The following is a 26,858-nucleotide window of genomic DNA, read 5'->3' on the forward strand; positions in this document are numbered from 1 at the left end:
TTTTAACGAACAACAGACGAATCTCAAAGTTCCTTTGATGTAAAGCTTCAGAGGTGATCTCTGCCTGTTGATATGATTTATGAAAGACGATAGTAGTTTCAATAGCTTTTAGTCTGTTTTTAGATCACTCCATAGCACAGAGACAGACCTTGTTAAGGTGACCAATGACTTACTGCTAAGTGCAGATAGAGCGGATTCTTTGAAAATTAAGTGCCACCTTTGATACTGTTGACTACGACATCCTTCTCCATCGTTTTGAGTCCTGGATTAGAATTAAGAGTTTAGTTCTCATTCTATAACATTCTCATCTCTATTAAAAAATATATTTTCAGTCAATCTGAATAATGTTATCTCTTTGGTTGCTCAGCTCAGTTGTGGTGTACCACAAGGCTCAATACCTGGTCCCATCTCGTTGTGAATTGACATGCTTCCTGTGGGCCAATTTACTCAGGACCATAATCTAAATAATTATTTCTATGCTGATGATGCTCATGATGCTGTACATGTAAATAAAACCCACATATCATAGCAGTTTTGCAAATCTCACAGCTTCTCTATGAGATTACATCCTGGATGGCCCAAAATGTTGGTTTTTTTTTTTTCAGTTTATTGCTAAAATCCCATAATTTCTTTCAACTGCTGACTTATAAAAAGTTGTGTCTACTCTCACCTGAACTACTGTAACTCACTGTACTCAGGAATCAGCCAGGGTCCCCTCCGTCACCTCCAATTAATTCAAAATGTTGCAGAAAGACTAAAAAAGTATGGCACAAAAACCATGACCAAATCTCCCCTTCACTGGCTTCCTGTTAGATCTCACATTGCTCCAACTTCCATGTCAGACCTGCTGACCTGGTACGTGGCCTCCCGACCTCCGAGATCCCCAGATAATCTCCTTCTTATCCCCAGATTTCATTTTGTCACAAAGGGAGATCACACTTTTTCCCTGATCTCCTTTTATGGGGGGGAAAAAGGAAAAACACCATAAATGTTATGTTAGAATCTTTATTAAATATGTTACTACAGTCTTACATTTGAAAGTACAATTATTGTGTTTAGTAAATCACTTTCCAAATTCAAGAATTGAATTTGGAAAGCACATGTAGTTTCACTTTAAGAGGAAGTGTTTAACTGTAATAGTGTAAAATACAGCGTGAGGGTAAACAGATGTCCGAGTACAAATAGGAGCAGACATGAATTGAGTACAAAAGCACTAGGAATAATGAGTGATAACGGCTATATGGTACCAAGAAAAAAAAAAAAGTGATAGATAAAACAGACTCTCTGCAGAGACATGGTGGTCCAGTATTCGCCTGCCTTATAAACATAGTTAATTCATCTCTTTTTCTCTCTTTAATGATCATGAAAGGCACTCTCTATCTTGCATTTAACAGCAAGATCATAAGCAGATCTGGAGACGGTGGCAGTGCCAGCCATCATCTGAAACACTAACAGTTAAATGCAAGGAGGGTGCTGTTCTCACGCTAATATATCCAAGTGTATTGCATCATTGAGGTTGAGGAGCATGGTTCATGCAAGTATTCACGTGTACGGCGATGATGCCCGAGGCCATCAGTGTACTTATTCACATCGCAAACCATATGCGCCGTCCTTTCGTCATCAGTTATTCAGAACAGGCACTCGTATTAAGATCCATTAACTCATTAGTGTTAGCACCCGTTCTATTGCTTACGAAACTAATACTAGTTGTAAAATGCAGCATTAAGAAATGTAAACAAAATAAGAAAAGTTAACAAAAAGCAAAACTAACCCCCCCCCCCCCCCCGTAATTACAAATTATTGGCGCAAACAAACTCTTGTGTATTTTTTGCAGCTTATTAGTGTTGCACAGAGTAATGCTCTAATCGTGAGATCAGAACATCAGATACAGAATGTTTAAGAGCTATGAATACACTTGTAAATGATAATAAATAATTTCCGCTACTTAGAAAAATTAAACTTACAAAGCTTGAATCATTTGGTGAAAGGAATGTCAAACGTTACTATTTATGGGCTCATAAAACGTCTCATTTTAACTATTATAGGAAGCCAACGTCGCTGTCCAAATCAATAATTAACAACCACCAAATGTTTTTGTTAATTTCCAATCTTGGTTTGGATTTTTTAAGCACTAGTCTTCCTATGATACTTATAAGGCATAAAAGTCAACCCCGAGTAATAGTTACTATAGTTATACTAGTTGTGAGTGCGGTCAGGAAGGCTACACAGTGCTCTCTTACTTTGATTATATGTCCTCTCGAGTGTCACCAAGGAGGAAGAGTAGCGTATGGCTGTAGTCCCGTGTTGTGTTAGAGAGACAACACTCGCCGTGTTGCAGGCAGAGAGTTGGAAATACAACACTGTCGTTTCACACTTTTGCTCGTAGTGTATCAAAAGTCACCTAAAGGAGCAGTTTGGTGAACGGGTCCCTCGTGGCTTCTGCCGTGGCCCTCGTGGCTGCTGTTGCTCGGCAGCCTCTCACATGTAGCTCCCCTCTGCTCCTGTGACGGTCAGAGGCGTCCCACCGCGTCAGACGAAGGTCTGCACCGGAGTGATGGAGCGCGTCGGGGAGCCCGCCCGCTCAGAGGACGAGGACACCGAGCGGTTTGTCACCTCCCGCTGCAACTCGTCCACCCTTTTCTGCAGCTCGGCGCGCTTTGCCAACAGGTCCTTGTAGCGCTGATGCAGCGGTTCCTTGGATGAGGAAAGAGAAAAGGGGGATGTGTAAAGCTCAGGTGAAGTGCTGGTGTCTGGGGACGGTGATGGAAACATGAAGCAGGTTTCACAGCGTACCTGAGGTCTCATGCGAGGGTTCCAGCGGATGTAGTAGCCGACCCAAAGCTCCAGGTGGCGCAAACTGACCACTGGGAACAGCACTTGGTTAGAGTAGTTCACGTATAGAGGATTGGTAAACTCCTCCAGCTGGCTGTTGATATACGACCACAGGGAGACCGTCCTCTTGGGAATCTCCTGGAAAGTAAAAGGGTAAACGTGTTAAATCTGCAAGAGCCTTTTTGATTGGTTGCTTGTATGTCTTCCAATCTGTGTGTTTGTTTGTCTGGTGCACCATGAGAAAACTAGTGAACTGAATCAAATGTTGATACAAGCTTTATCATATCATGCACAATATTTTCCACCCGCAGGTACACTTTTCTCAAACCACAGAGGTAGGAGAGAAATGCACACGGTGGTCATCAATCCAGTCGTATTTATACTGAAAAAGGAGGTGTTTAGTACGTGAACCCCGTCTGTGGAGCCGCAGGGAAAGACACCCAAACATGTCACACCTTCAGCCTCATATCTATGTTGATTGCTTCCTACTTGAAGTGTCAACCCAGAAAAGTAAACTAAAAGTTTAAGAAAAACAGGATGGGATCAATCAGTTTTAAAACATGTTTCTCTTCGTTTTCTTCACCTAAAGAAGAGAAAACAGCTAAAAGTCTTAATAGTCTGGTCATAAAACCAGGAGGTGATCTTGCCCTGAGAGCAACCACCAGGGTAGAATCTGATAGAAAAACCCTTCATACAATTTTATAAAATCCTAACAATGTACTAATCAGCAAGCATCATCATCTCAAACGTTTAGTGCCGAGGGAAACAACCCGTACTTACCTCCTTCATCCGCTGCTGTTCGCTGTTGTACAGGAACGTCCCAAACAGGCAGCTGTACAGGTGATCCAGGATGGTTACCAGGAAGTATTCATTAAACTCAAAAGCTGCAGGAAACTTACAGAAAAACACATCGATTATCATCTTTTAGACTTTTTTTTTAAGGACAGATTCTCAGACCCGACTTTAAAGCTCGTTGCTTACCTGGCGGGTCAACTGCCAGACGCAGTCAATGAACTGAATGAAGACAGGCGATCGGTCTGCATCCGTGTGGTTTTTATCACCGTGGCCGATGCGCTGGAGAATCGGAGGGAACATTGGTCATGTAACTACAGACAGAAACGCCTTGAGCAAGGGAGATGAGATTCTTCACCTACCAGCTGGAAGCGGTGACCAAAACTGAGCCACTCCTTCTCCAGCAGCACCTCGAAGCCGCGGATGGTGCGGTAGTAACCGTCCAGCATGAGCATGGACAGGGACGTGAGCTGGGCCGTGCGGTCCCAGCCGTCGCTGCAGTGCACCACCACCGACGTTTTCCCCGACTCCACCTTGTCTGCGATCCGGAGTGCTCCGGCCAGGATCAACTGCAAACAAGAAGCCATCAGACACGAGCGTCGCTGATCGCTCATCTTCACTCTCATCTTCACTCTCATCTTCACTCTCATCTTCACTCTCATCTTCACTCTCATCTTCACTCTCATCTTCACTCTCATCTTCACTCTCATCTTCACTCTCATCTTCACTCTCATCTTCACTCTCATCTTCACTCTCATCTGCTCACCTTGATGTGCTCGAGCCAGTGAGTGGCCTCCAGGTTGGAAAGCCAGCGGGAGTCCTCGATGTTGGGGTACACCACGTCCTTCAGCTTGCGGAGAGACTCTCTCATCACGTGGATGTTGTGAATGTCCAAGAACACGAGCTCGGCGTTCTGATACGCATCTTCACTTTCAAATCCACCTCCTTTCATCTGTGGAAAACAACGTAGAGGTGAAGAAGATCAGCTGGGCATCGATCAACTCAACAACTCAGAGTCCTAAAGTGGAATTAAATTACAACTTCTAAACATTTTTTGCCTGATAAAGGGTCCCAGGTATGAAACTGTGTAAACTTTTCTCTGCTTCTTACTTATATTTTCCATTTTCTGTAAGAGTTTGTACGTCTGTCCTCCTCCTTTTTTGAGCATAACATGCTATTATATACATTTACATTTATTATTTAGTGATTATTATTGTTCTTTTTTATGTTATTGATTTATTGTTCTGCTGTTTTATTTATTTAGGAATTTTTTGTGCTTATGTTTGAAATAAAGATATCAATCAATCATTCAAAGACCGTGGAATCAGTACATTTTCTGCCTCTTTTCAGAGCCCAAAAAGTGACATCTTGCTCTTACAGGTTTTGCTGTTGTTCCACTTTAAGTTCTGAAAAAAAAACTGGCTTCAAGTTGTAATTTTTGAACACTTTAATTACAGTTAGGGAACCTTTTTCGTTGCCAGTTTAAGATGCCGTGGGAGAGGAAATGTGTGAATACTAAGACATTTCTAGACATTAAATGTCCTTAAAATAATGCAGACCCAGATAAGTACCAAAATGCAAAACCAAACGTTTAAACATAGGTTTATTTTTACTGCTATAACCCTCAGGAATAAATAGATACATTTGTTTATGTTGTGATTATGGTTTATGTTGTATGTATACTGATGGTTTCTTGTTGCTGGTTATTTACCTTCGGGTACAATAAAGTTGAAGTGAACTTAAGAGAATGGCAGCCAGCACTAGTAAGTCTAAAGAGTAAGTAAATAAGTCTGAAATGGGATACTTCAGCACCTCAGTCTCAGCCGGCAGGCTGCTTTTACCACGTCTGCAAAAAACTGCTCACAAGAGCAACTGGGTGGAAACCTGCTCCGTTTATTTTAGATGCATTTAAAGAAACCATCTCAGCACTAAGCTACCTGCCTCCTCCGTCAGTCTGAAATGGGTGTCAGTGCAGCATTTCCCAAAACTTCACTTAACAACAGACATAATCAGGAGAATTGTGAGTTTTCTTTTCCCTTTTAGAAATGACGGCTAAAACTTTTCTTGCTGTTGTAATCTTACAAAGTTTAAGAAGATGACAACACTCCACATGTGGTGTAATTTCTTCAACTTGTGAGAAAATGAATGTTAAAACTTGTAGTTCCCATTGCACAGCAGATATGTCTCCATCAGCAGGTGCAACGGTTGTGTACAAATCCCTCAACATGTTTCAAAGGAAAACAAATGCAACAGACTTGCATCTCGATCTGTCTGGGATGCTACTGCTGCTCCCTTATTTAAAAATCTACAGATCCTTAGTATTTATGACATCAACAGTTACCAAATATGCATTTTTCTTTACAAGATATTTTCCTCAGAAGGAAATGTTCCTGAGCACTTTAGGTCATACTTCGCTATAAACTCTCAATTTCATTCTTACTCAACATGGCAGGCCCTCGCCGTACATCCGCCGAAATGTCTGGAATCTAGAAGCCAATTTTTTTTAAGGTTTAGAGGTGTCAAAGTCTGGAATAGTTGGTACCATATTGCAAACAATTGTAGGTCCCTATCCATTTTCAAAAGTCGCTCAAGAGAGCATTTAATTCAACAATGTAGTCAAGAAAGCTCTTGCTTTTCCCACTGTTAATGCTTCTTTTGTACTTCATATTCTGTGTTGCCATTTGTTCAGCATAATATTCATATTTTCATGATCATGTGATCATAGGTCTACAGTAATTTTTTATTTTCATTCATGCAATCTTTATGATGTATTTTTTTATTTTATGATTTTGTATCCTCATAACTTTATTGTTAAATGTTATTAGGTGGGGCCTCCTCATAAACCCACTGGCTTGCTCGCTCCTCCATGCACAGTTTCTTTTAACTGCACTTATTTGTGTGATGTTATTTTTTATTGTATGTGTTAAATAAACTAAACTAAACTAAACTAAACAGTGATAATATGTAGCAATTTCAACAGTTTGCAATCTGCTTGGACATCGATTACATCCACCTTGTTGGCAGCAGCGTTGACGCTGGGTCTGGCATCAAAGATGAAGAGTTTGTGGGACTGAGCGTTGGCGTCCATGATGGCTTGGAGGTATTTCTCGTCCTCCTTGCTGCGCTTGCCGTTCACCCCGGCCATCGGCTGACTGCAGCGCGTCACCGTGGCCTGGCTCTCCGGGTGGATCCAGGACAAAACCTGCAGGCACGGCGGGAGAGGACTGTAGCACAGCACGATGCACGGCCACGTACAAACCCCTGAAAGCTGCAGAACCGTCACTCACAGGCGTTCTCCCCTTTGCACGAAAAGCAGCCACTTTCTTCAGCTCCTCATCCGGGATGTTGACGGGTACAGCCAGAGTGGACGGGTAGGTGTCGCACAGCTCGTAGTGATCATTCACCTTCGTTAGCCTCCAACTTTCATTGGGTATACCCTTGACAAAAATAAACAAAACACATCAGTATCTGCTGTAAACCCTTCACATCTGGCAACATATATGGGCCGTGTCACTGGAAGTACCTGTCTTTTGTACTCTGCGACAGGATCATACACTTTCCAGCCATTTTCAGGAAAGACTTGACCATATTCGAAGGCAAATATTTGCTATGGAGAACGGAGAAGAGGGGAATCCATTAGTGGGCCACGCCGACGGTACGACGACGGAGAGACACTGAGAAACACTCACCAGCCCATTGGAAACGGGAAACGCAAATTTAATCAGCACTTCAAAAATTGACTTCTTGAGCGTGTCCTCCGGCTGTTTGTGTGCAAATCGCAGGTTACGCATATCCTGCAGAGCAGAGAGTCATGGTCAGACCCAGCCAGAGCCGTATTCGTGCAAATAGGTCTTCATAGCAGTAAAAAGTTACCGACTACTGAGTGAACAGTCTCTTAAATTAGTTATTTAAATCGAGTTAAGTTCATCTGTATAGCATTTTAGTTTAATATCAGTACAAATAATTACAACTGCAGTTACATCTCTTTTTCTTAACCTCTACCATTAATTATCTACAATCTTTAAACATTCAACATTTGCAATGATTATAAATCCCTTCCACAGCTCACTCACCTTGCAGACTATCCCGTAGGACACATCTCCGCGTTGGGAAGCATTTCCAATTTTCTCCACTCGACTCACCACCCCGAGAGGCAGGTCCAACACAAACCCAGGCTCCTAGAAACCAAAAACAAAATCAGAAAAACATCCCTCAAAGGAATCAAAGTAGTAGTCGTGTGTTGTAATAGTCGCTCCTCATACCCGGTCCATGGATTTGAAGAAAAGCCTGTAGTTGGTGACCGTCACCGTTCCCCTCAGAGCTCCAGTGAACGGGCAGAAGTAGGTGACATCTTGTGCTAGAGGATAGAAATTTACAAAGAAACGAATTTGGTTTATATATTTGTACTATATCTAGTCACAAAATGTGTTTATGTCTTGATTTGAGCAGCAACACTAAAAGATAATATCTACCCATATCTTGCACGGCTTCATTTGGAAGTAGCTGTGGCTCTTCTTTGTCTGAATCTCTGAACACTTTCTGGAAACATGAGAAACAAATTGATACATTTACAGCAGTCACTTCCACCATGTGTACAGTATATTTCAGATATAAGGATGTACCATGAATGCATAGGTTAGTATACCTTGCTGGTGGTTTCAGGCTTGACCTGAGGCATGCATAAATGAGGAGAGTCGTGCTTTGGTTATCAACAGTGTTAATGCATGCAGAGAATCAGTTTTTTAAATGTGCATGTAGGCTACCAACCCTGGGCTCCGGAGAAAAGTCTGCAGAGGTCGACACGGAGTCGGAGGACAGAGCGGATGGTGGTTTGGCCTGGGCTGACCGGTCAGAGCGGGATGTGCAGGTGCTGACGGGGACAGATGACAAAGATGGCAGATTTTAAAATCCCTGATGATCAGACTGAACAAGCTGAGGTGCCCAAGGCAAGTTTATTTGTATAGCACAATTCAACACAAGGTAATTCAAAGTGTCAACATCAACATTAAAAGCAGCGAGACACAATTAAACAGTAAATAACAAATAAAATGATAAGAAAAGAGGTAAAATAATAAAAAGCACAATTTTTTTAAAAGCAAGTACAGCAGGTAGGTATTTAATTAAACAGTAATGTTTTTAGTCCTGATTTAAAGGATCTACAGTTGGAGCAGACCTCAGGTCTACAGGAAGTTTGTTCCACCGGTGAGGAGCAGAATAACTGAACGCTGCCTCACCTTGCTTGGTTCTGGTTCTTGGGAACCAGTGTAGCGATTTCATGACTGGTGTAATGTGGTCCAGTTTCCTGGTGTTTGTAAGGACTCAACAAATATCCATCAACCAGCTAAAAGACACGTTTTCTAAAATGGATTGTGTCAGAAGCCACTGGCTTAATTTCAGGCTGGTTTCAATATTATAAGTAATATTGCTGACAAAGTATACATTTTAAGTGATCATCATCATCCAGCTGAGAAATCCCCAAATAAGTTGGTTATGTTAATTTCTGCTTTCTTCAGGGATCCTTATGAGGAATAAAAACTATTTTTGTTAAGGAAACTAATTGTTGTTGGATGTGTTGCAGATGGACGAGAGACGGAGTACAGGGTGGTGCAACGCCAATCATCTGCAGCTGAACACCTGCAAGACTGAGGAGATGGTGGTGGACTTCAGGAGGAGGAGAGCCAGGACTAGGGATGCTAATTATCGATTATCGATTAGTGAGCCAAACAACCGAAGACCAATCTCCTGTCCGGCATGTTCATACTTGGCCAATAAAGCTTATTTTATTCTATTAATTCATTAATTGATGAATTGATGACCTTATCAACCGATTAACGATTAACTGATAAGCAGTGTTTTTCTTTTAAATCTGAGAATCCCTCAATAAGGTCTAAGAAAAATGATTTTTGCTGACATACAGAATACACAAGGCATATTATATTCCTTAGTCAAATATTTGTTTACACAAACAAAGGAAAATGAGTAGGCCTAGCCTATATAACTGAAAAAGTTCAATGAAAATGTGTTTTAAAGGAAAATGTCTGTTTTAAAAGAAAATGTCACTGTTTTGAACTTGTATGAAGTGGCATGTTATCGTGATGTAGCTTTCTATTGTTAAGGAAGTCCAACAATCTGTTGTCAGAGCTACTAGCCGTGTTTTCAGCTCTGCTTTCTTGGCTGTATAGCGCGCCGAGACATTAAATCAGCTTTACATTCATGGAACACAGCCCAATCATAAAACGGTGATAAACTGTTATTTGGTTAATTTAATCGAGTAATTTCTTATCGACAATTCATCTAAAATCGATTCATTGTTAACATCCCTAGTTAGGACTGGACTGTCAACACAGACGGCATCCATCGTAAAGGTCAGAGTCGTCTTTACCTCCTGAGAAGACCGGGGTCCTTTAACGTCGGTAAGAAACTGCTGCTGATGTTCTAACAGTCTGTTGTGCCTAGTGTTCGCTTTTGTAATGCTGGGGTTTGTTGGAGGGGGGGGCAGTATTAAGAAGAGGGATGCTGGGCATTTGGACGGACAGGTAAGCAGGGCTGGATCTGTGGTGTCGGTGGCAGAGAGAAGGACCCTGGAGGTGTGTGTGTGTGTGTGTGTGTGTGCAGTACTCGAGTTGTAAAAAAAAATCAGGGGGGATGGTGGATTTTAATCATATGGGGACAGATAGTTTGTGCTGATTACAAATAATATAATATATTACAAATAATAGCAGTGACCAAAACACCTGCAGAAATACTGCAGGAATGACATAGCAGCAGTTAAATGCAGCCTTCTGTAAGTTTAAATATCCACTGGGCTTACATCAAATACATCAAAACACAACAATAAAAAACAGTTTTCTGAACTTATCAATATGACTCAAAAACTCAAAATCTTAACTAGAATATTTGTCCTATTTCTAGTTAAAATGTCTCATTTTAGTAAAACAAATCTCATTACACTTAAAACAAGACTTATCACTGGAAAACACAACAATTTTTACCTGTTTCAAGTAGATTTTTTGCTTGTAATAAGAAGATAAATCTTGTCCCACTGGCAGATTTTTCTACCTATTTCAAGTGAAATTTACTTGAAACAGGTGAAAATTGTCAAATGAATTATTTTTCTGGTGATGACTCTAAATGTTGAAATAGCAGTAAAACCACATTCATTGATGAAATGACATAAGGGATAGAAAGGAGGGATAGCAGTTTTACAGGGGGATGATTTTGACCGTTTTTATTTCAGAGGGGGATGCCATCCCCTCATCCCCCCTCAACTCCAGTACTGTGTGTATGTATGTATATATGTGTATGTATTTATGTGTGTGTGTGTGTGTGTGTGTGTGTGTGCATGGTTGTATCTATCTATGTGTGTATATCCATCTGTGTGTGTGTATCTGTCTGTGTGTGTGTATCTGTGTGTCTGATCAGGAACCTTCACAGGACCTGGTTCAGTGGATTACCCTAATGGGTGGTGACATCCATGCCCAGCATTAACCCACTTTCAGAGCCGTGTCTACTACCCAGACACCCAGCCAGGACCTTCACAGACTGAGGGGGAGACTGGGAGGAGAAACACTAATCTGTGCAGCAGCAGCAGCTCTGGCTGCGTCTCTGTCAGTAATCAGGTCTTCCTGTCTCCTGCTCACACCTCCATGTGTCCAAACTGGACTGTTGCAGGACCACCACCCGGACCAGAAGCGCTTATATCACTTTATAAGATCATATTATTAATAGTAAAGCGGTTTCACAACTTACTGGTGTCGCATAAAGCTGTTTTGAGGAGGGTTTAGTTTACCTGGACAATGAATCAACACTGGGCTGTCGGGAGGAGGAGGGCTTGGAGCCCAGGCTGTCGACGCTGCCGCTCTTCTCCATGTTCTCCCTCTCAAAGGTGTGGGTGGTGGGTGACTCCGGGGCGAGGGTTTCCACTTAGGACTGCTTTAAATCCTGTTTCTGAGAACAGCAAAACCCCACCGACAAAAGGAAGCTGCCATCTTTTCCCAGAAGCCTCCCAGTCCCGGTGACGGCTGGTGATGGAGGTGGCGCCCTCAGCCGGCCGACCCGGGCAACTGCAGCATGACTGCACAGTTCTTCATAATGAAATGAAATGAAATGAAATGAAATGAAATGCAAAACTAAATACAATAAGGCAAAATAAAATAAAATAAAAAAATTAGAATAAAATAAAATAAACAAGACAAAATAAAATACGGTAAAATAAAATGAAATAAAACTAAACAAAATACGTTAAAATAAAATAGAAAAATAAACAAAACCAAATTATACGGTAAAATAATATGAAACTAAATAAAATAAAAATATAAATATCAAACACATTACATTTTTTTGCAGTTTTTGTCTTCTTCTCGTACTGCACTACTTGTATTTTTTATTCCACTGTATATACTGTTTATATTTTGCAATTGCATATTTCTTACCTTTTTCCTCCTCCTTTCGTTGCATGTGTGTGTTGTGTGTACTACTGCTGCACAAAGCGAATTTCCCCACTGAAGGATGGATAAAGGACTATCTATCTATCTATCTATCTATCAAACAAAACGGATCCCGGGTAGGTTAAGAGACATCAGTCATGAACTAGCTTTAAAAAAAGTAGCAGGATAACTGCCCTCTCCTTGTCAGAATTGGTAGTCCCAAGTATATTTCTTAGATTTCAGGCAAAAATTCAACATTTAAACACAATTGGCAGGGCTGGGGTCAATAATTTGGAAATACAATTAATAAACTTTGCCTGTATCTGTATATAGGCCTGTGTTGAAAAAAAAAAAATTGATTCTCATATTAATTCCTAAAAAGATTTATATGTCTAATGATTGTTTTTTTTTTTTTTTTTTTTTAATTATTATATCTTCACCTGGTGAACTTTAAACCCTGTAGTCGCGTCATTTAATTCATGCATGTGGTGTGAAACTATCAAACAATGAACATGGCGTCAAGTTTAATACTAATAATATGTTGCATAACAGATAAGGTAATTTTGGTAAAGTTCTGGATATATATGTTAATATACATTGTTGTAGTACTATAAAGTACTGTATTACTAGAATATGTTTTGTTTGTTTGTCAAATTTTGAATAGTAAACAAGGGTTTGGCGCCTAAAAGCTATGCTTCTGCCAAACCCTTTTCGTTCAGCCATAGTTTAATTTATTTTTTCTGTTTTGTTCATGTTTGTTGTTTTTTTATGATGTTGCTGCTGAACGAAATAAACAATCCTTCATTCATTCATAACTACAGTCATGTAATTAAGGTAACAGCTCAAAAAAACATTTTTATTAACACTTACCCAAACCGATATCTGATCAAATTGAATAGTGATAATCGATTCTGAATCTTAATTGGATTTGATTCTTGACATTTGAATCAATCCCCAGTCGTAGTCGTCTCCAAAGAACACAGACACTCCGTTTTTTGCAATGACTCCCTGGGAATTTTAATGCATTAGTTTTCCAATTGATCACATGACAGTTCAAACACATGACTGGAAACTCCTCGTTTCCATGAGTGTTTGACTTCCATTAAGAACCACATATGAACCTTCAAAAAGACAATTCACAAGTAAATCTCTGTGAGCCCGTCAGTGTTTATTGAAATTAAAGATGAAATAATGTTGAATCACATTTAAAAATGAACTGAATTCAAACTTTAAATCAAAAAGATGAAACTCTTTAATCATTTATACACCGAAATGAACCCGTCGTCTGTACAATTTCTAAAAAATTTGAATGGATATAAAGTCATTTGCCACACGTGGGTCAGAGGGCAAACCAAATACTAGAAAAAAAAACAAAACATGGACAACAAAACAAAATATAAAACAAACACAAGTCTTTTACTTTACATATTTTTCCATAAATTTCTTGTGGAACTCCGAGCGCAGCGTGTCGTTGACGAATCGTTTCTCCTTCCGAGCCTCGTCTACTCCCTTGGCGCAGTTTTTGAACACAACATCGTCGTCCCACCTGGAACGACATTGTTGAATGAACGTGGGATAATCACCTGGTACGCTCTCAGAACCCGTCAAAGGTTTCAGCACATTGGTACCGTCTGCACGTCTGGTTGAGCCACGTACCTTCTCTTGACTCTAAATGCAGTCTGGGTCTGGGTCTGCTGCTGCTGCTGCTGCTGCTGTTGTTGTTGTTGCTGCCCCGCCAAATTAATCAACGGGTTACCACTCAAGATGTTTTCCATTCGAATCCTCTCCTCCTCCGCCTTTTGCTCTCGCTCCTAAAATGGGAAGGGTAATAAATGCTCTACAAACAACACTTATAGTCATGAGCAAAAGTACCGTTGTTTAACTGCACAACCTCGCCCGTTTACATAGTTATTCAAAATGTATTTATCTTCTATTTTATTTCATCATGTAAATATTGAATTTTAGTTTATGTATTTTTAATTGTGGACTGCTTATTTTTATTATTCTATTTCATTACTTGTATTTTGCACCGTGGGTCAGAGAGGACTGTAATTTAATTTGTGCCGTATGTCGAACATATAGCATATCTGACAATAAAGCTTGAAACTTAAGTGTGTGGAAAGAAAAATTTAAATACCAAGTCTTAAAATGAAGAGAATCTCAGATGAACAAAATCACGGGACATATTATGGCAACTGATTTGTTAGAACTGGATCAGTAAGTCTGTTTAACAGAAGTAGTAGCCATGAAATAGTGTCTATTGACATTATCCAACATGCAGCCATCGATCGGTGCAGATTTACGACAGTGACCTGAAGGCGAAGACCGATGGGTACAAAGGTAACCGGGGGAAACACCATGTGTATTCTGCTGAGAGTCAAACATGCTTAGATTTACGCCGTCACGAAGGTTTACAGTCATTACTATCGAGGAGGGCTGATTTAAAACTGGAGTATTTTTTTAAGGGGGTGAGAAGGAGCCAGTAGCTGCAAATCACTTTCACTTGTTTACACCAAGGTCAGGATTGTGACGATCAGAGGGCGTCTTCAGAAAAACATACAAACATATCAGGATGTGCAGCCTCAGCATGTCAAATGTTAAAAGTGTATGATTCTACAATTAGAGAGAGCAGACGTGTAGTTTGTTAGGAAGGATTTCTGTAAAATAACATGTACTAATTTCAAAAAAGAAAAAGAATACTCTCCCTAATAGCCGAGTGTTACAGAGTTCTCGGACGAGGTACGAGTAAAAACAAAGTAGAGATGTTTGGCCTTAATGGATATTACTACACTCGGTGAAGGATCAGGCAGCAAGTCAGGACTAACGCGTACCAACTGTCGAGCTTAGCCGTGGCTGTGATTTGGGCTTGTTCTGCAAGTTCGCAGCCGCTGCGTCAAACAAAAGTACTCCAGAGTCGATATGGGAGACCCGAGAACCGCTAAACATTAGGACAGGGGGGGTATTTACGATCTCACCTCAGAAATTGAAAAGAGTTTACCAATCAACATGACTCTCAGAGAACCAAGGAGAGATTTAGAGGTCGCTTACGGTGAATGGGATTATACAGGACTGTCTCAGAAAATTAGAATATTGTGATAAAGTTCTTTATTTTCTGTAATGCAATTAAAAAAACAAAAATGTCATACATTCTGGATTCATTACAAATCAACTGAAATATTGCAAGCCTTTTATTATTTTAATATTGCTGATTATGGTTTACAGTTTAAGATTCCCAGAATATTCAAATTTTTTGAGATATGATATTTGAGTTTTCTTAAGCTGTAAGCCATGATCAGCAATATTAAAATAATAAAACACTTGCAACATTTCAGTTGATTTGTAATGAATCCAGAATGTATGACATTTTTGTTTTTGTAATTGCATTACAGGAAATCACAATATTCTAATTTTCTGAGACAGTCCTGTATACCTGAATATGACTGCATACGTTACCATTGTAGTCCCTGAATCTCTTTAGCTTGTCAACTGGCATTAAAAACAGTCACCAAATACGCAAATACACAGGTAATTCCAATCTGTGGCAGTTGACTGAGATCTATCGTTTTCCTGCTGACTTTGCTTATGGCGCTTTTGTGGTTAGATTCGGCTTCATCGCAATCTTCAAACCTCAACTCTGGAGCCGCAGCAACTCTTGTTTTTTCTTTCCACAAGTATAAAATTCTTTTGGCTGTAAAATGTCTTGCAACTCTCTGCGTGATTTTCTGAAATCCATATTGATCGCTAAACTCTTCTTCTCTCCAATTTTCATGGCGAGATTGGAAACACACAAGTCTGCAGATACCCCCGTGTCGCCCCCTGACGTGATGTTTTGCACTTCTCTGGTTGTCTGCATTTTGAAACCGTACGTTCAAAAGCCAAGTGCGCTTTTAGGGCCAATTTACCAACTGTTGCTTGCCAATGCGTCTGTGGCAGGCAGGTTCTCACTTGATTGTTATGCGTGAACAACTCAATGTGACATCTCATAAGGACCAGATGATCTTTTACTAAATCCTGATACACTGAAACTTTGAATTGGAGAGGAATATTTACTTTGCGCTCTTGCTCTTCAGCCCGCTCTTTCTTAATCTTCTCAAGTTCAGCAAGCAGAGCTGCAGTGTCGTCGTCATCACTGTCCTCCTCGGAGTCCTCATCCTCATCATCCTAGGAGAAAAAGAAACTGCTTTATTAAGGAGCGTCGCTGAATAGGGCCATGTACCTCTCATAAGAAGATTTAATACTCAATTTGAGTTACAATTAATAAACTGTATATAATTAGGGCAAATGTTCAAATGTCAAGAATCGATTCGATTCTGATTCTTAAGATTAAGAATCCATTATCAGAATTCGATTCAAGCCAATATCTATTTGCGTTAGTTTTATTAAAAATGTTTTTTCTTTTAGTTGTTACCTGAATTACAGCACATGACTGTAATGCAACATAATGGGAATACTAGTATTAAACTTGATGTTACCATGTTCATTGTTTGATAGTTTCACACGACGTGCATGCATAGATTAAATGACGCAACTACTGGGATTAAAGTTCACCGGGCTTATAAGTAATAATATAAAAATGATCTTAAAGACATACGAATCGATTTTTAGGAATTAATCGGAGAATAAACCTTTTTAACACAGACCTATATATATATATATATATATATATATATATATATATATATATATATATATATATATATATATATGTATATATAAAATCTTAAATAGAATTCTTTGTTTCCATTTAATCAATACAGGTTTAATACAGTTCTTACCGTTTGTTTAACAAAGATATTCATTTCCTCCTGTTAATATAAATCAGTCTATACATTTCTATAAGTTCAGATGGTGAGCTACCGTCAATGAAAGACGAGGGACGTTCAATCATTTCTACTTTACGGTGCAGGAAAACATAGTAGAATCTAGTCGGTACGTTTAACAGCAGATGTGTGTGCATCGTGAGACCAAACCCATCACTCTGAATCACGCTGTAAATGTGTAAGCCTTTGGGAACAGACACTGTAATTATGCTCGACCGTCCACTTGGAAAGTTTTAATTATCAAGTGTATTTAAAATATCAAGGGGATTTATCTAATATGTCATTCAAGCTACCGGTGTACTGAATGCTCTACAAGCTCTGTCTTTCATTGTCCCAAAAGATTACTTATGGTACGGTTTGATGGTTCAAGTCAGATTTGATCACCTGACTTTTTCATTTTGGAGTTACCTGGTAAGCAAAGACGGTGGATGTAAACACTCCTGTCAACGCTACAGTTTTCAGTCATTCCAAGTGAGCACTTACATCAGTGAGAGGGTCATCAGCATCAAGGTTGGCTGCTGGAATTTGATCAAGCCTGGGCCTCTTTGAAGAAGAAGATGAGGATGACGTGGTGTGCTCTGGAAAGGCAACACCAATACAATAGAAGTTAGGATTAGGGAGCATTTCAGACATGTAAACAATTACTAATATTTAATAAAGACTAATAAGTGTATTCAGGTGAAACATAAAGCCAGGTGCGCTTGTCAACAAGATTACATACAAACTGCATCAGTATGCGAGATGCAGTTTTGTTGACATAAGCGTATACAAATACAGGTCCATGTGATGCAAAAAATATTTCAACTGTAGTGAAAAATGTGTACAATGTTTTACTGCAGCAGCTTATCGGCATTGAGATGTTTCTGACTTTAAGTGGAACGAGAATCACTAGTGGAAGTAACAGTACTTCAACAAATACCAACTTAGCAGTCGCATTAGCAGCCTTGGTCGGTTAGGTGGTTGACTTACGGGGCTTGGTGACCACTAGTAGGAAAATATAACCATATAAAATTCATAGATATGTGATTTTACACTGGTCTGTAATGTTGGTATGCTGTGTAAATGCAATGATACGAAAGACTCATAACACCCTATTTCTAATACATCAATTAACAACATATCAGATGATGAAACTGACATATTTTGCCATTTAGTGGAAAATATAAGCTCATTTTTTGATGTCAGCATCAGATCTCAAAGAATCTGGAACTGGGGCAACAAAAGGCTGGAACATAATTGGCAAAAACCAAAAACAACCAGAGGAGAATTTGACAACTACTGGTAATTAGATAAACTGGCCTCAGTAACGTGATCGGGTATAAAAGCAGCAGCCTCTCAGATGTAAATAGGTTCAGCTTGCACATCTGGAAAGGCACCATCAATGCTGAAAATAAGGTGAGAATATAGAGTAACATATTCTCCCATCGTCTCTTTCAACGAAGGCCTTGGATATTTCCGCAAGACAATGCTAAACCCAATAGTGCATCCATCCCAGCAGTATGTCTCTGGAGGAAGAGAGTCTGGGTGATGAACCATTGCAAAATATTTGGTGCATCATTTAAAAAAAATAAATAAAAAAATCAGCAACTAAGACCATCAAGCAGGTAGAGCAGTTTGAACCCTGCTTAAGACAAGAATGGGACAACATTCCTCTCTTCACTTCCAAGACGATTACAGGCAGATGTTAAAAGAAGAGGGGATGCTGCATAGTGGGAAACATCCCCTGTTCCAACCTTTTTGAGATGTGCTGGTGCCATCAAATCTAAAATGAGCTGATATTTTCCATGAAATGCCAAAATGCATCAGTTTCAACATCAGATATGTTGTTTACGATCGACTGGGAATAAAATTTGGGTTAATATGAGATATGCAATCATTGCATTCCGATTTAATTTACATTTTACACGGTATCCCAACTTTTCTGGAACTGGGGTTATATTTAACAATTTTGCATCGCATATGCAGATCTTTTATGAAGGTAAGACAAGATCAGAGGGGAATTATTTGTGTGTTGTACAATAATGTAGAAACAAACGTCTGAAATCAGTGCAAAACATAGGTCTGAACGCACAGTGAGCCAAATATCTGCATAACAACCAACCTCTGGGTCCCCTCTCCCTGGTCTTATCACGAGCAGCTACACGCTCCCTCTCCTCCAGCTCCCTGCGGAAGTCACGGGCACGCACCTCCTCGGGGGCATCCTGGGTAGGTTGCCTGTAGATGAAAAGGCATTTTCAGGAAAAGAAAAGAAAACTCCCCTCTCTGGGGCTGTGTGTGTGTGTGTGCTACTTCATGTACTCCCATTGATGATCCCATGATTTATTGCTATGTTATATGTCCCTGAATAATGTTTGATGGGGGATGTTCGATAATATCCTTGAATAATGTTTGATGTTTTTTATCTGTGCTGTATTTATTTGTACCAACAAGGGACTGCAGATGCAAATTACCCTAAGTCTAACTCTGGTGCAATGCATCAAATGTTTATGTTTCTAACTGCACATGGTCCCTCTCAGATCAAAAGTAAGTGAGTGAGTGAGTGAGTTGTGGGTTCGCAGTCCCACCTGTACTTGATCTTGGTGTGTCCCGGCAGGTCTCTGCTGGAGTACTGCTTGGACAGGGCGCTCAGGTCGCCCTCGCCCTTCCCCCGGCCCCCCCTGGCCGGCTCAAACGTGGGTCTGGCAGCTGTAGTCATCTTTATGGCCCTGTTGAAACAACACGTCACACATGAACTATCTTTTTAAACTTCAGGTTATATTTAAGACGTTAGACGGCATATTGCACCCTTCTGTTCAGAGACAACACAAGAAACACGTTAGCCACCAGCGCTAACACACTGCTAGCAGGCTAGCCTGCTCTAAAACGCCGTCGGCGGTCTTCGTGCCATCAAAGTTTCAACGTGAAATGTGTGAGAGAGGTGTATCGGTGAATTATTACGAAGTCTGAAGTAACTGGCGTTTTCTGGGAAGGTTTAAACTGAACAACACTTACGAAGCTACTACCACACGACAACAGGAAGACCCAGCACTGCGAGCTACGTCACTTCCGGCACTTATGTCACGTGGTATAATTTTAACAAATTATTATTAATTATTTCATTATTACACACACACACACACACACACACACACACATATATACATACATATACATATATATACATATATACATACATATACATATATATACATATATATACATATATATATATATATATATATATATATATATATATATATATATATATATATATATATATATATATATATATATATATGTATATATATATATATATGTATATATATATATATATATATATATATATATATATATATATATATATATATATATATATATGGAAAGCAAATCAAAGGTTTTGTTTCAAACAATGATCATTAAAATGGTTTTATTGTTAACAAATTGATCAGAAGCTGTGTCATAACTAACATTCTCACTACATGAAATTTCAAAGCATTTCATTCATTTTTAAAGCTATATTTAGAGAAAATGCAAACCATCTTGGCTACTTTTCAGTTAAATGTGTTAATGTTTTTACTCCAGAAAAAAGAGTTTCTATCTTACAAGATTTAAAGTTGAATTAATGGATGTAAAGACAAAAGTTCTCCTAGGGAAGACATGGTTTTAAATTGTATTACATTTGAGTATTATATATATTTGACCCAATTTGTCTGCAACAGAGTTGACCGATTTTTCTTTTAGTACACTGATTTTCAGATTACGGTAAATATTTTAACTCTTACAGGTTTAAGATTAGCAAATACTGGAAATGTTCAATTTAAAGTATACTCTATGAGAATAAAACAAGTTTAATGGAAAAATTCATTCTTAATTTTTGTTTTCTGTCTAAACTTGAAATGTACCCGCAAATCTGAAATGGGCCACATACATACATACATACCGTGTATAATATTTACCATTTACTAACTCAGCTGTGCCAGAAAGCTGGCAGAGGAGAAAATGTGACCCACCAGGTGTGATTAATGACCTAAATTAAAGCAGGTGAAGCATCAGTATAAAATGATCTGGTTTGACGAAATACTTCAAGCACAAGGCTTTGGTCATTCTTCTTATGACTTTTACAGAACTATTTTTGTTTAGCTTGTTATTAGTTTGCATTTAAATATGGTGTCTCAGTGTGTTTTGAGGTGAGTTTTTAGGTTTGGTATTTGTTTTGGTATTTCAAATGATTGATGTTGTCCATGTGAACAGGATTTCCTGGCTCTGTTTCCTGCTCTATGGCTTTGGAGGCTGTATCCCCACTAAAAAAAGTAGGTAACTAAGTCCATGGACCTTATCAGTAGGATGTAATTGGGTGGGCAAATAAGCACTACGTAAAACTGGCAAGTGGTTAAAGGATCACGTTTTCAGCATTTTAACTGCAATAAAATCATATTTGATCAGTTTCAGGAACACTTGTCAGATGTCTTTAGCTGGCTACATGGTGCCAGCAACACGCACTAAAGACTTGCTAACAAATCTGTATTCAGGCCAAACTGGTGTGGGATCCGGCTATGGCACAGGATCCGGTCATGGTGAAGGAGCTGGCTTTGGCGCTGGCGGCGCGGGATCCGGTTATGGCCTAGGAACCAGCTCCGGCGCCGGATCCGGTTATGGCGTAGGAACCAGCTCCGGCGTGGGATCCGGTTATGGCGTAGGAACCAGCTACGGTGTGGGATCCGGCTATGGCGTAGGAACCAGCTACGGTGTGGGATCCGGCACAGGATACGGTGTGGGGTCTGGCTTTGGTGCAGGAAGTGGCCTTGTGGGTGACCAGGATGCAGGGATCTCCAGTATCATTGAGGAGCTGCTGAGCCTCAGGCCTTACCGTCCCTTCCCAGACTTTGCCTGGACCAGTGACCACGGTCCCCTCGGCATAGTTGAGAAGCGCCCTCTGTACCCTTCTTCCCACTCTGTTCACTCCAGCAATGGCTACCAGAGAGCAAGGGACGTCCAGGTTAATTCTAAATATACCACAGATACTTTTGACCACATTCCTATTGATGACCAGACAGGGTCTGGATCTAAAGGGCACAAGACCTTCTAATGAGGTAACAATCTGAATATTGATACTATTAGATGCAGTACTGCAAGTGGTTATACTGACTGTTGCCTTTTTCCTCTGCAGGTCTGACCACAACATTGAACCCTTGGAGTTGACATCCTGTTTGCCATAATAAACTTATAATTTCCACATGAGGCTGTGATAACTTTCATCTTTAAAGGTTTGACATTCCTCCACTGTAGTGGCTGATGCATCTTGGTCATCGTTGCCCTGGTTACTGTTTTGACCCTTGATTTGCTTTTAAACTTGAGAGCCCCTTTTATGGCGCGTGACTGCAACTCTACTAGATTTTCATGACTCTAGAACCAGTAAACTGACTGGTGGTAAAGCGTAACACAATCATGACCAATAGTATTGCTTAATAGATCCCATCTTAATGTGTTGTCAAACCAACTGATTTAAACATTAAATGGCTGCCTCATAAGGTTGTGACCATTGGGTTTTGAACCCTGTTCCTCTCCTTGCTGGGGGCAGCCATGTTGCTCAGCAAGCTGCTTGGAACAGGCCCACATGCCTGCCCACCCCCAAAACCTCTGCAGAGCGGATGTTGGACACTTGCAGTGGGATATCTGTTTTACCAACCCCAACAGATGGTGATAAATGAGGCAGAGTGTTAAAACAATTGCAAAGCGGCTGTGAAATATGATGTAACAGATGTACTGATTTTCTGTATAAAAAAATGTAATTTGGTGTTCAAAAAGTCTTTTTCAAACTTAAAGGGAGGGTCGTCTTATATTCTGGCCAATATGGTATATAGCTAGTCTGTGTCTCTTCTCTGTTCTTCCCTCTGTCTCTTTTCCTGCTCTGCCCAGCTGGACTCGGCAGGAGGGTCCCCCCGATCCTGGTAAGGTTTCTTCCCTCTTAAAGGGGGAGGTTTTTCCTTGCCACTTTTTGGCTTAAAGGAGCTTGAGGCCGGATTGTGGCAAGATTTATGAAAAAAATCAGTATACATTTTAAGTTTTCTAGTAATGTCAGATGAAGCGTTCCAAACCAAAAAGAATGAGCCCTCTAGTGTATCTCTCCTTTGCCTTGAACAGGCTGTGTGCTGCAAAATGTGCTGCAATTCGGTCCCGAATTTCCCGCGCTGGGCTGCGGATGTGATGTCACATGACGCTGCATGTGCGTTCTCCCCGTTCTCCCGTGCCGGCTTCACTGTTGGCTGCAGTACCCCCAACGGCCGTCGTGGTGAAGGGTGGCGCTAGAGAGTCCAGCCAGTGTTAAGATTGTCCTTTATTTCTCCCTCAATGGGGAAATTCACTTTGTGCAGCAGCAGTACACTCAACACACATGCAGGGAAAGGGTAAAAAATAATTACGAAATATAAACAGTATATACACTGGAATGAAAAATAGTGCAGTACGGGAAAGAAACAGTGCAAAAAAAAAAAGCAGGTAGGATGTGTATGAGGTAGACGTTTATGTAATATAATTGCTCGGGGGTCATGTTCTGGGTCCCTGGAAAGCGCCTAGAGACAATCTGTTGTAATGGACGCTATATAAATAAAATTGAGGAGAAAAAAAAAATGTAATTTCCATATATATACACACACACACTCTTTTTCAGTGAGCAACATCTTTAAAAAAAAAAAGTTTTTAACCACCAATAAAATGTCTCTAAAAAGTATCAGGGCAACCACTTCAGCTAATAATGGAAATGATAATTGACATCAGAGCTTGATGAAAAACCCTTTGATTCCATGTAGCATGCTGATATTAATATATGATGCATTAAAGTTTAATGTTAACCTAAAATTTTTATCTTTGATTATTGTTCTGAGAGGTAGTCTTAGTCTTATAACTTGGATATAAGATTTTATTAACTTGGTACACTGCGTCCAAACCTGCTCTTTTGCTAGTGTTACAAAGGGTTGTGGGTGTGTATTTTACAAATATATTCAATGTTATGCCTATTACAGGATCGTCGTGCCGTGGTATGCAGAACCTGGATGCTTTGAATGTCGTAAATCAAAGTTTGACAAACCAACCACCCTAATTACTAGGTAGGTGCTCAAGATTGCAGTTTAGTCACATTTCTACACAAGTGACGTCACAAAGATGTTTCACATACTGTTCACGTGGAGCAGCGAAAGAGATACAATAAAATGATGATGGATGTTGTGCGTGTTATTAATAAAGCCCTGGTGTTTGTGTAGTGAGATGTGTGTAAATTAATGTAACCCCCCCAATTTGTGAAAGAGCTGAAACAGTCAGAGTCTCCAACACCAGTTCAGCCACAGCTCGCGATCGCAACCAAAACTTCGGGCTGAGTCTCAGTTGGTACCGGTGTGTTGGGTCAGAATCGTGCAGCAGACTTCCCCCTCGTTCTCCAGCCCGTCAGGAGCCATCGTCCTGGCCAGTCCCCCCCGCAGATACCTGTAAGCGTAGGTGAGGGCCCCCACCCCCCAGCCTTTATGTCTTAATTCAGACAATTTGTGCTTTTTCTACTAAATGCATTTGAGTCCAATCTAAAACAATATTATTATTAAGATGAAGCCTCATGATGTCAAACTTTCAAGATAAAAACATGAACATAAATTCAAGTTAAATATAGCCATTGGCCAGAAAGAATTAAGGCTATAAAAATAAAAGAAACTACATCTTATTTTTGATGAACTTACTTATATAAAGTCCCTCAGCAGATACAATTGCTCATAGATTATATTAAAATCAATCACACAGAGAGCTTTTGTGTCATTTACAGTACTTCTTGGAAGTATCGCATTTGATTGTTTTGACGATTGTTTTGAAGATCTCTTTTACTATGAAACAAGTAACACAGCCAAGAACAAAATGTACCCACAGATGCCAGTCTTACTATGATGCTGTTATGCAGGAATACTAGGAATTACAGAGCGTGTGCTGAGGTGTGAAATGGCAAGGCGTCAGAAGGCGTCTGACCGGTTCCACGCAATATTTAAGTGCATGTTTCTATAAGTTTAAACCCCTTCCCTGATTACAGGCTTTCCGAGTATAGAGACAGAAAGACAGAGAAAAGGAAACACAGAAATGGACAAAATCCAAAGTTTGATTTTAGCCCGAATAAACAACAAAATATTAAAAATATTTAAGTATTAAATCTACAGATTAAGTGTTAAAAAAATGCTTTTTCATTGTATTTTCAAGGAATATCAAAAGGTTTTTTTTTCTTACAGAATAATGTCAGTGAACCAAATCGGTGTAACTTTAAGAGCGTCCACTACAGGGATTTAGCTCTCACTGGAGCTGCAGCTCAGCTCTGCATTCACATCTTAACTGTCCTCTTTGTAGTTTTGGGACGGTAAACCATGGTATGCTACTCTCTGCACTCTGACATACTTGACATGTTTGGATAATACGTATGTCTTTTAAGGCAGGGGTTCTTAACCTTTCTGACCTTGGGGCCCAATTTTTTCAGTACAGAGTGGCCCAAGGCCCGTTAAATATTAACACTGTATAGCAGCGAAGGTCCAGAACATCATAATAAATAAATAAATATATATATATATATATATATATATATATATATATATATATATATATATATATATATATATATATATATATATATTCAAGTAGCCTCATAGTTGTATCAACATCTGCATCTGACTGTTATATTAAAAAAGTACATATTTTCCCATTAACATGTGTAACTTCAATTACACATTTTTTTCCTCTTAAAAATAAAATAAATAAATAAGATTTTATTTTATTTTTCAAATGCTATCTTATTTTATTTCTTTACCAGCAGTTTGAATTTCCCCTTTTCTTTGTTAATTGTCTCAACACATTTTTATAATAAATTAATATAAACACGTCTTAGCAATTTAAAAGTTTTGCAGTTTTTCTTTCTTCCCCTTAATCTTATGCCCTCACTTTCTGTCGTTCAGTGAGAGAACTGAGCTCTAATTTCTCCTGCCAGGACTTTAAATCTGGGCTGGATGGTGTCAGGTTCTCATGCACATGAGAAGGTGCTCATTGATGAACCTGGAACGATATTTAGTTTTAATTATGTTCATTGTGGAGAAAGCTGCTTCACAGCTGTATGTGGACCCAAACATGTTTAAGATGGTCAGCTTATTTTCTGTGACTTCAGTTCAGACTTGAGTGGATATGTTTGATGAAAAACTTTGTGTTTTGTTTCAGAGGCGTTTTACTTTCGCACTTTGAACGCCACGGTCTCTGAACGCATGAGACACTGGTTTTGTCCCAGTGGGAAGACTGAACCAGGATGAATCTGTCCATTCCGGGTTGAACTTCCCTTTCCACCTGTTAGGCTTCTCATCTCTGTAAGAGTCAAGCTAATTACTTACTAAGTAACTTACTAAGTTTTATTTACATTAATAAGTTGTCAGGACTGCGCGTGTCGGATTTCATCCGAGCCTGATCAGCTGAGACGGCCGGGCAGAACCCGCAGCTCTCTGGCCGCTGCAGCAGAGTTACTTTCCGATGCTTTTGCGAGCCCGAACAACAGTCCAGTCCAGCAGACACATCTACATGTACAATCCTTCAGCAGTAACGATGGAGCCCACCGCCCGAGCGGCACCGACCTCCCCGGCTGCGCGGACGAGTCAGGATAAATGATCACGCCGCACTCGCTCGCTCTGGGCGCAGACCCAAGTAATCGATCCCTGATCCTGGCGGATCTAAACCTACTCTGTGCAAAATGAAGGATTTTCTCTATAAATACACACCATTTCTCTTACTATTACACCTAGAGCTAGCTGAGGGTCTTCTTCTCCTCATTTGGTCGGGAGTTGCTATGCAGTCCCGCGGCCCCCGCGGCCCACACGTACAAAACTAAATTTTTTCGCGGCCCACTAGATGGCGCTCGCGGCCCAAGTGTGGGCCGCGGCCCTATGGTTAAGAATCACTGTTTTAAGGTGTCATGAGAATAATAAATATACATGTTCTGCCCCCACCTTGACAG

The 26,858-nt window shown here is 39.9% G+C and overlaps 2 protein-coding genes across 4 annotated transcripts; both read right to left on the reverse strand.

Moving 5' to 3' along the window:
* Positions 1-995: 995 nt before the first annotated feature.
* mtmr2 (myotubularin related protein 2) lies at positions 996-11,649 on the reverse strand. Of its 2 annotated transcripts, XM_061739916.1 has the most exons (16): positions 11,414-11,649; positions 8,392-8,494; positions 8,270-8,293; positions 8,097-8,163; positions 7,887-7,981; positions 7,698-7,802; positions 7,314-7,418; positions 7,148-7,231; positions 6,912-7,061; positions 6,638-6,826; positions 4,391-4,576; positions 3,987-4,193; positions 3,814-3,906; positions 3,613-3,726; positions 2,794-2,970; positions 996-2,694 (listed from the first exon to the last, which is right to left on the reverse strand). In XM_061739916.1, the coding sequence occupies exons 1-16, from the start codon at positions 11,491-11,493 to the stop codon at positions 2,530-2,532; spliced, it is 1,944 nt and encodes a 647-aa protein (XP_061595900.1). In that variant the 5' UTR covers positions 11,494-11,649; the 3' UTR covers positions 996-2,529. The 2 variants fall into 2 exon arrangements, with proteins under 2 accessions (XP_061595900.1, XP_061595901.1); XM_061739917.1 differs by lacking the exon at positions 8,270-8,293.
* A 1,548-nt stretch (positions 11,650-13,197) lies between these two features.
* On the reverse strand, positions 13,198-19,910 carry cwc15 (CWC15 spliceosome associated protein homolog). 2 transcript variants are annotated; one of them, XM_061740918.1, is made up of 7 exons: positions 19,862-19,910; positions 19,435-19,575; positions 18,972-19,084; positions 17,354-17,448; positions 16,101-16,211; positions 13,707-13,861; positions 13,198-13,596 (listed from the first exon to the last, which is right to left on the reverse strand). In XM_061740918.1, exons 2-7 carry the CDS (start codon positions 19,563-19,565, stop codon positions 13,467-13,469), a joined length of 735 nt encoding a protein of 244 aa, XP_061596902.1. In that variant the 5' UTR covers positions 19,566-19,575; positions 19,862-19,910; the 3' UTR covers positions 13,198-13,466. The 2 variants fall into 2 exon arrangements, with proteins under 2 accessions (XP_061596902.1, XP_061596901.1); XM_061740917.1 differs by lacking the exon at positions 19,862-19,910 and adding an exon at positions 19,655-19,800.
* Between the last annotated feature and the right edge of the window lie 6,948 nt (positions 19,911-26,858).

Source organism: Cololabis saira, chromosome 14, assembly GCF_033807715.1.
Source record: "Cololabis saira isolate AMF1-May2022 chromosome 14, fColSai1.1, whole genome shotgun sequence".
In the NCBI taxonomy this organism is placed as follows: Eukaryota; Metazoa; Chordata; class Actinopteri; order Beloniformes; family Belonidae; genus Cololabis; species Cololabis saira.

Excerpts from the sequence above, each read along its gene's own strand:
- mtmr2 (XM_061739916.1), bottom strand. The coding sequence starts at position 11,493 with ATGGAGAAGAGCGGCAGCGTCGACAGCCTGGGCTCCAAGCCCTCCTCC. Across the intron at positions 8,495-11,413 it reads AGTGTTGATTCATTGTCCAG|CACCTGCACATCCCGCTCTG; the intron begins GTAAACTAAACC and ends TGTCCCCGTCAG. Across the intron at positions 7,803-7,886 it reads TCTTCAAATCCATGGACCGG|GAGCCTGGGTTTGTGTTGGA; the intron begins GTATGAGGAGCG and ends TTTGGTTTCTAG.
- cwc15 (XM_061740918.1), bottom strand. The coding sequence starts at position 19,565 with ATGACTACAGCTGCCAGACCCACGTTTGAGCCGGCCAGGGGGGGCCGG. Across the intron at positions 19,085-19,434 it reads CACACCAAGATCAAGTACAG|GCAACCTACCCAGGATGCCC; the intron begins GTGGGACTGCGA and ends TTTCATCTACAG. Across the intron at positions 13,597-13,706 it reads GCATTTAGAGTCAAGAGAAG|GTGGGACGACGATGTTGTGT; the intron begins GTACGTGGCTCA and ends ATGTCGTTCCAG.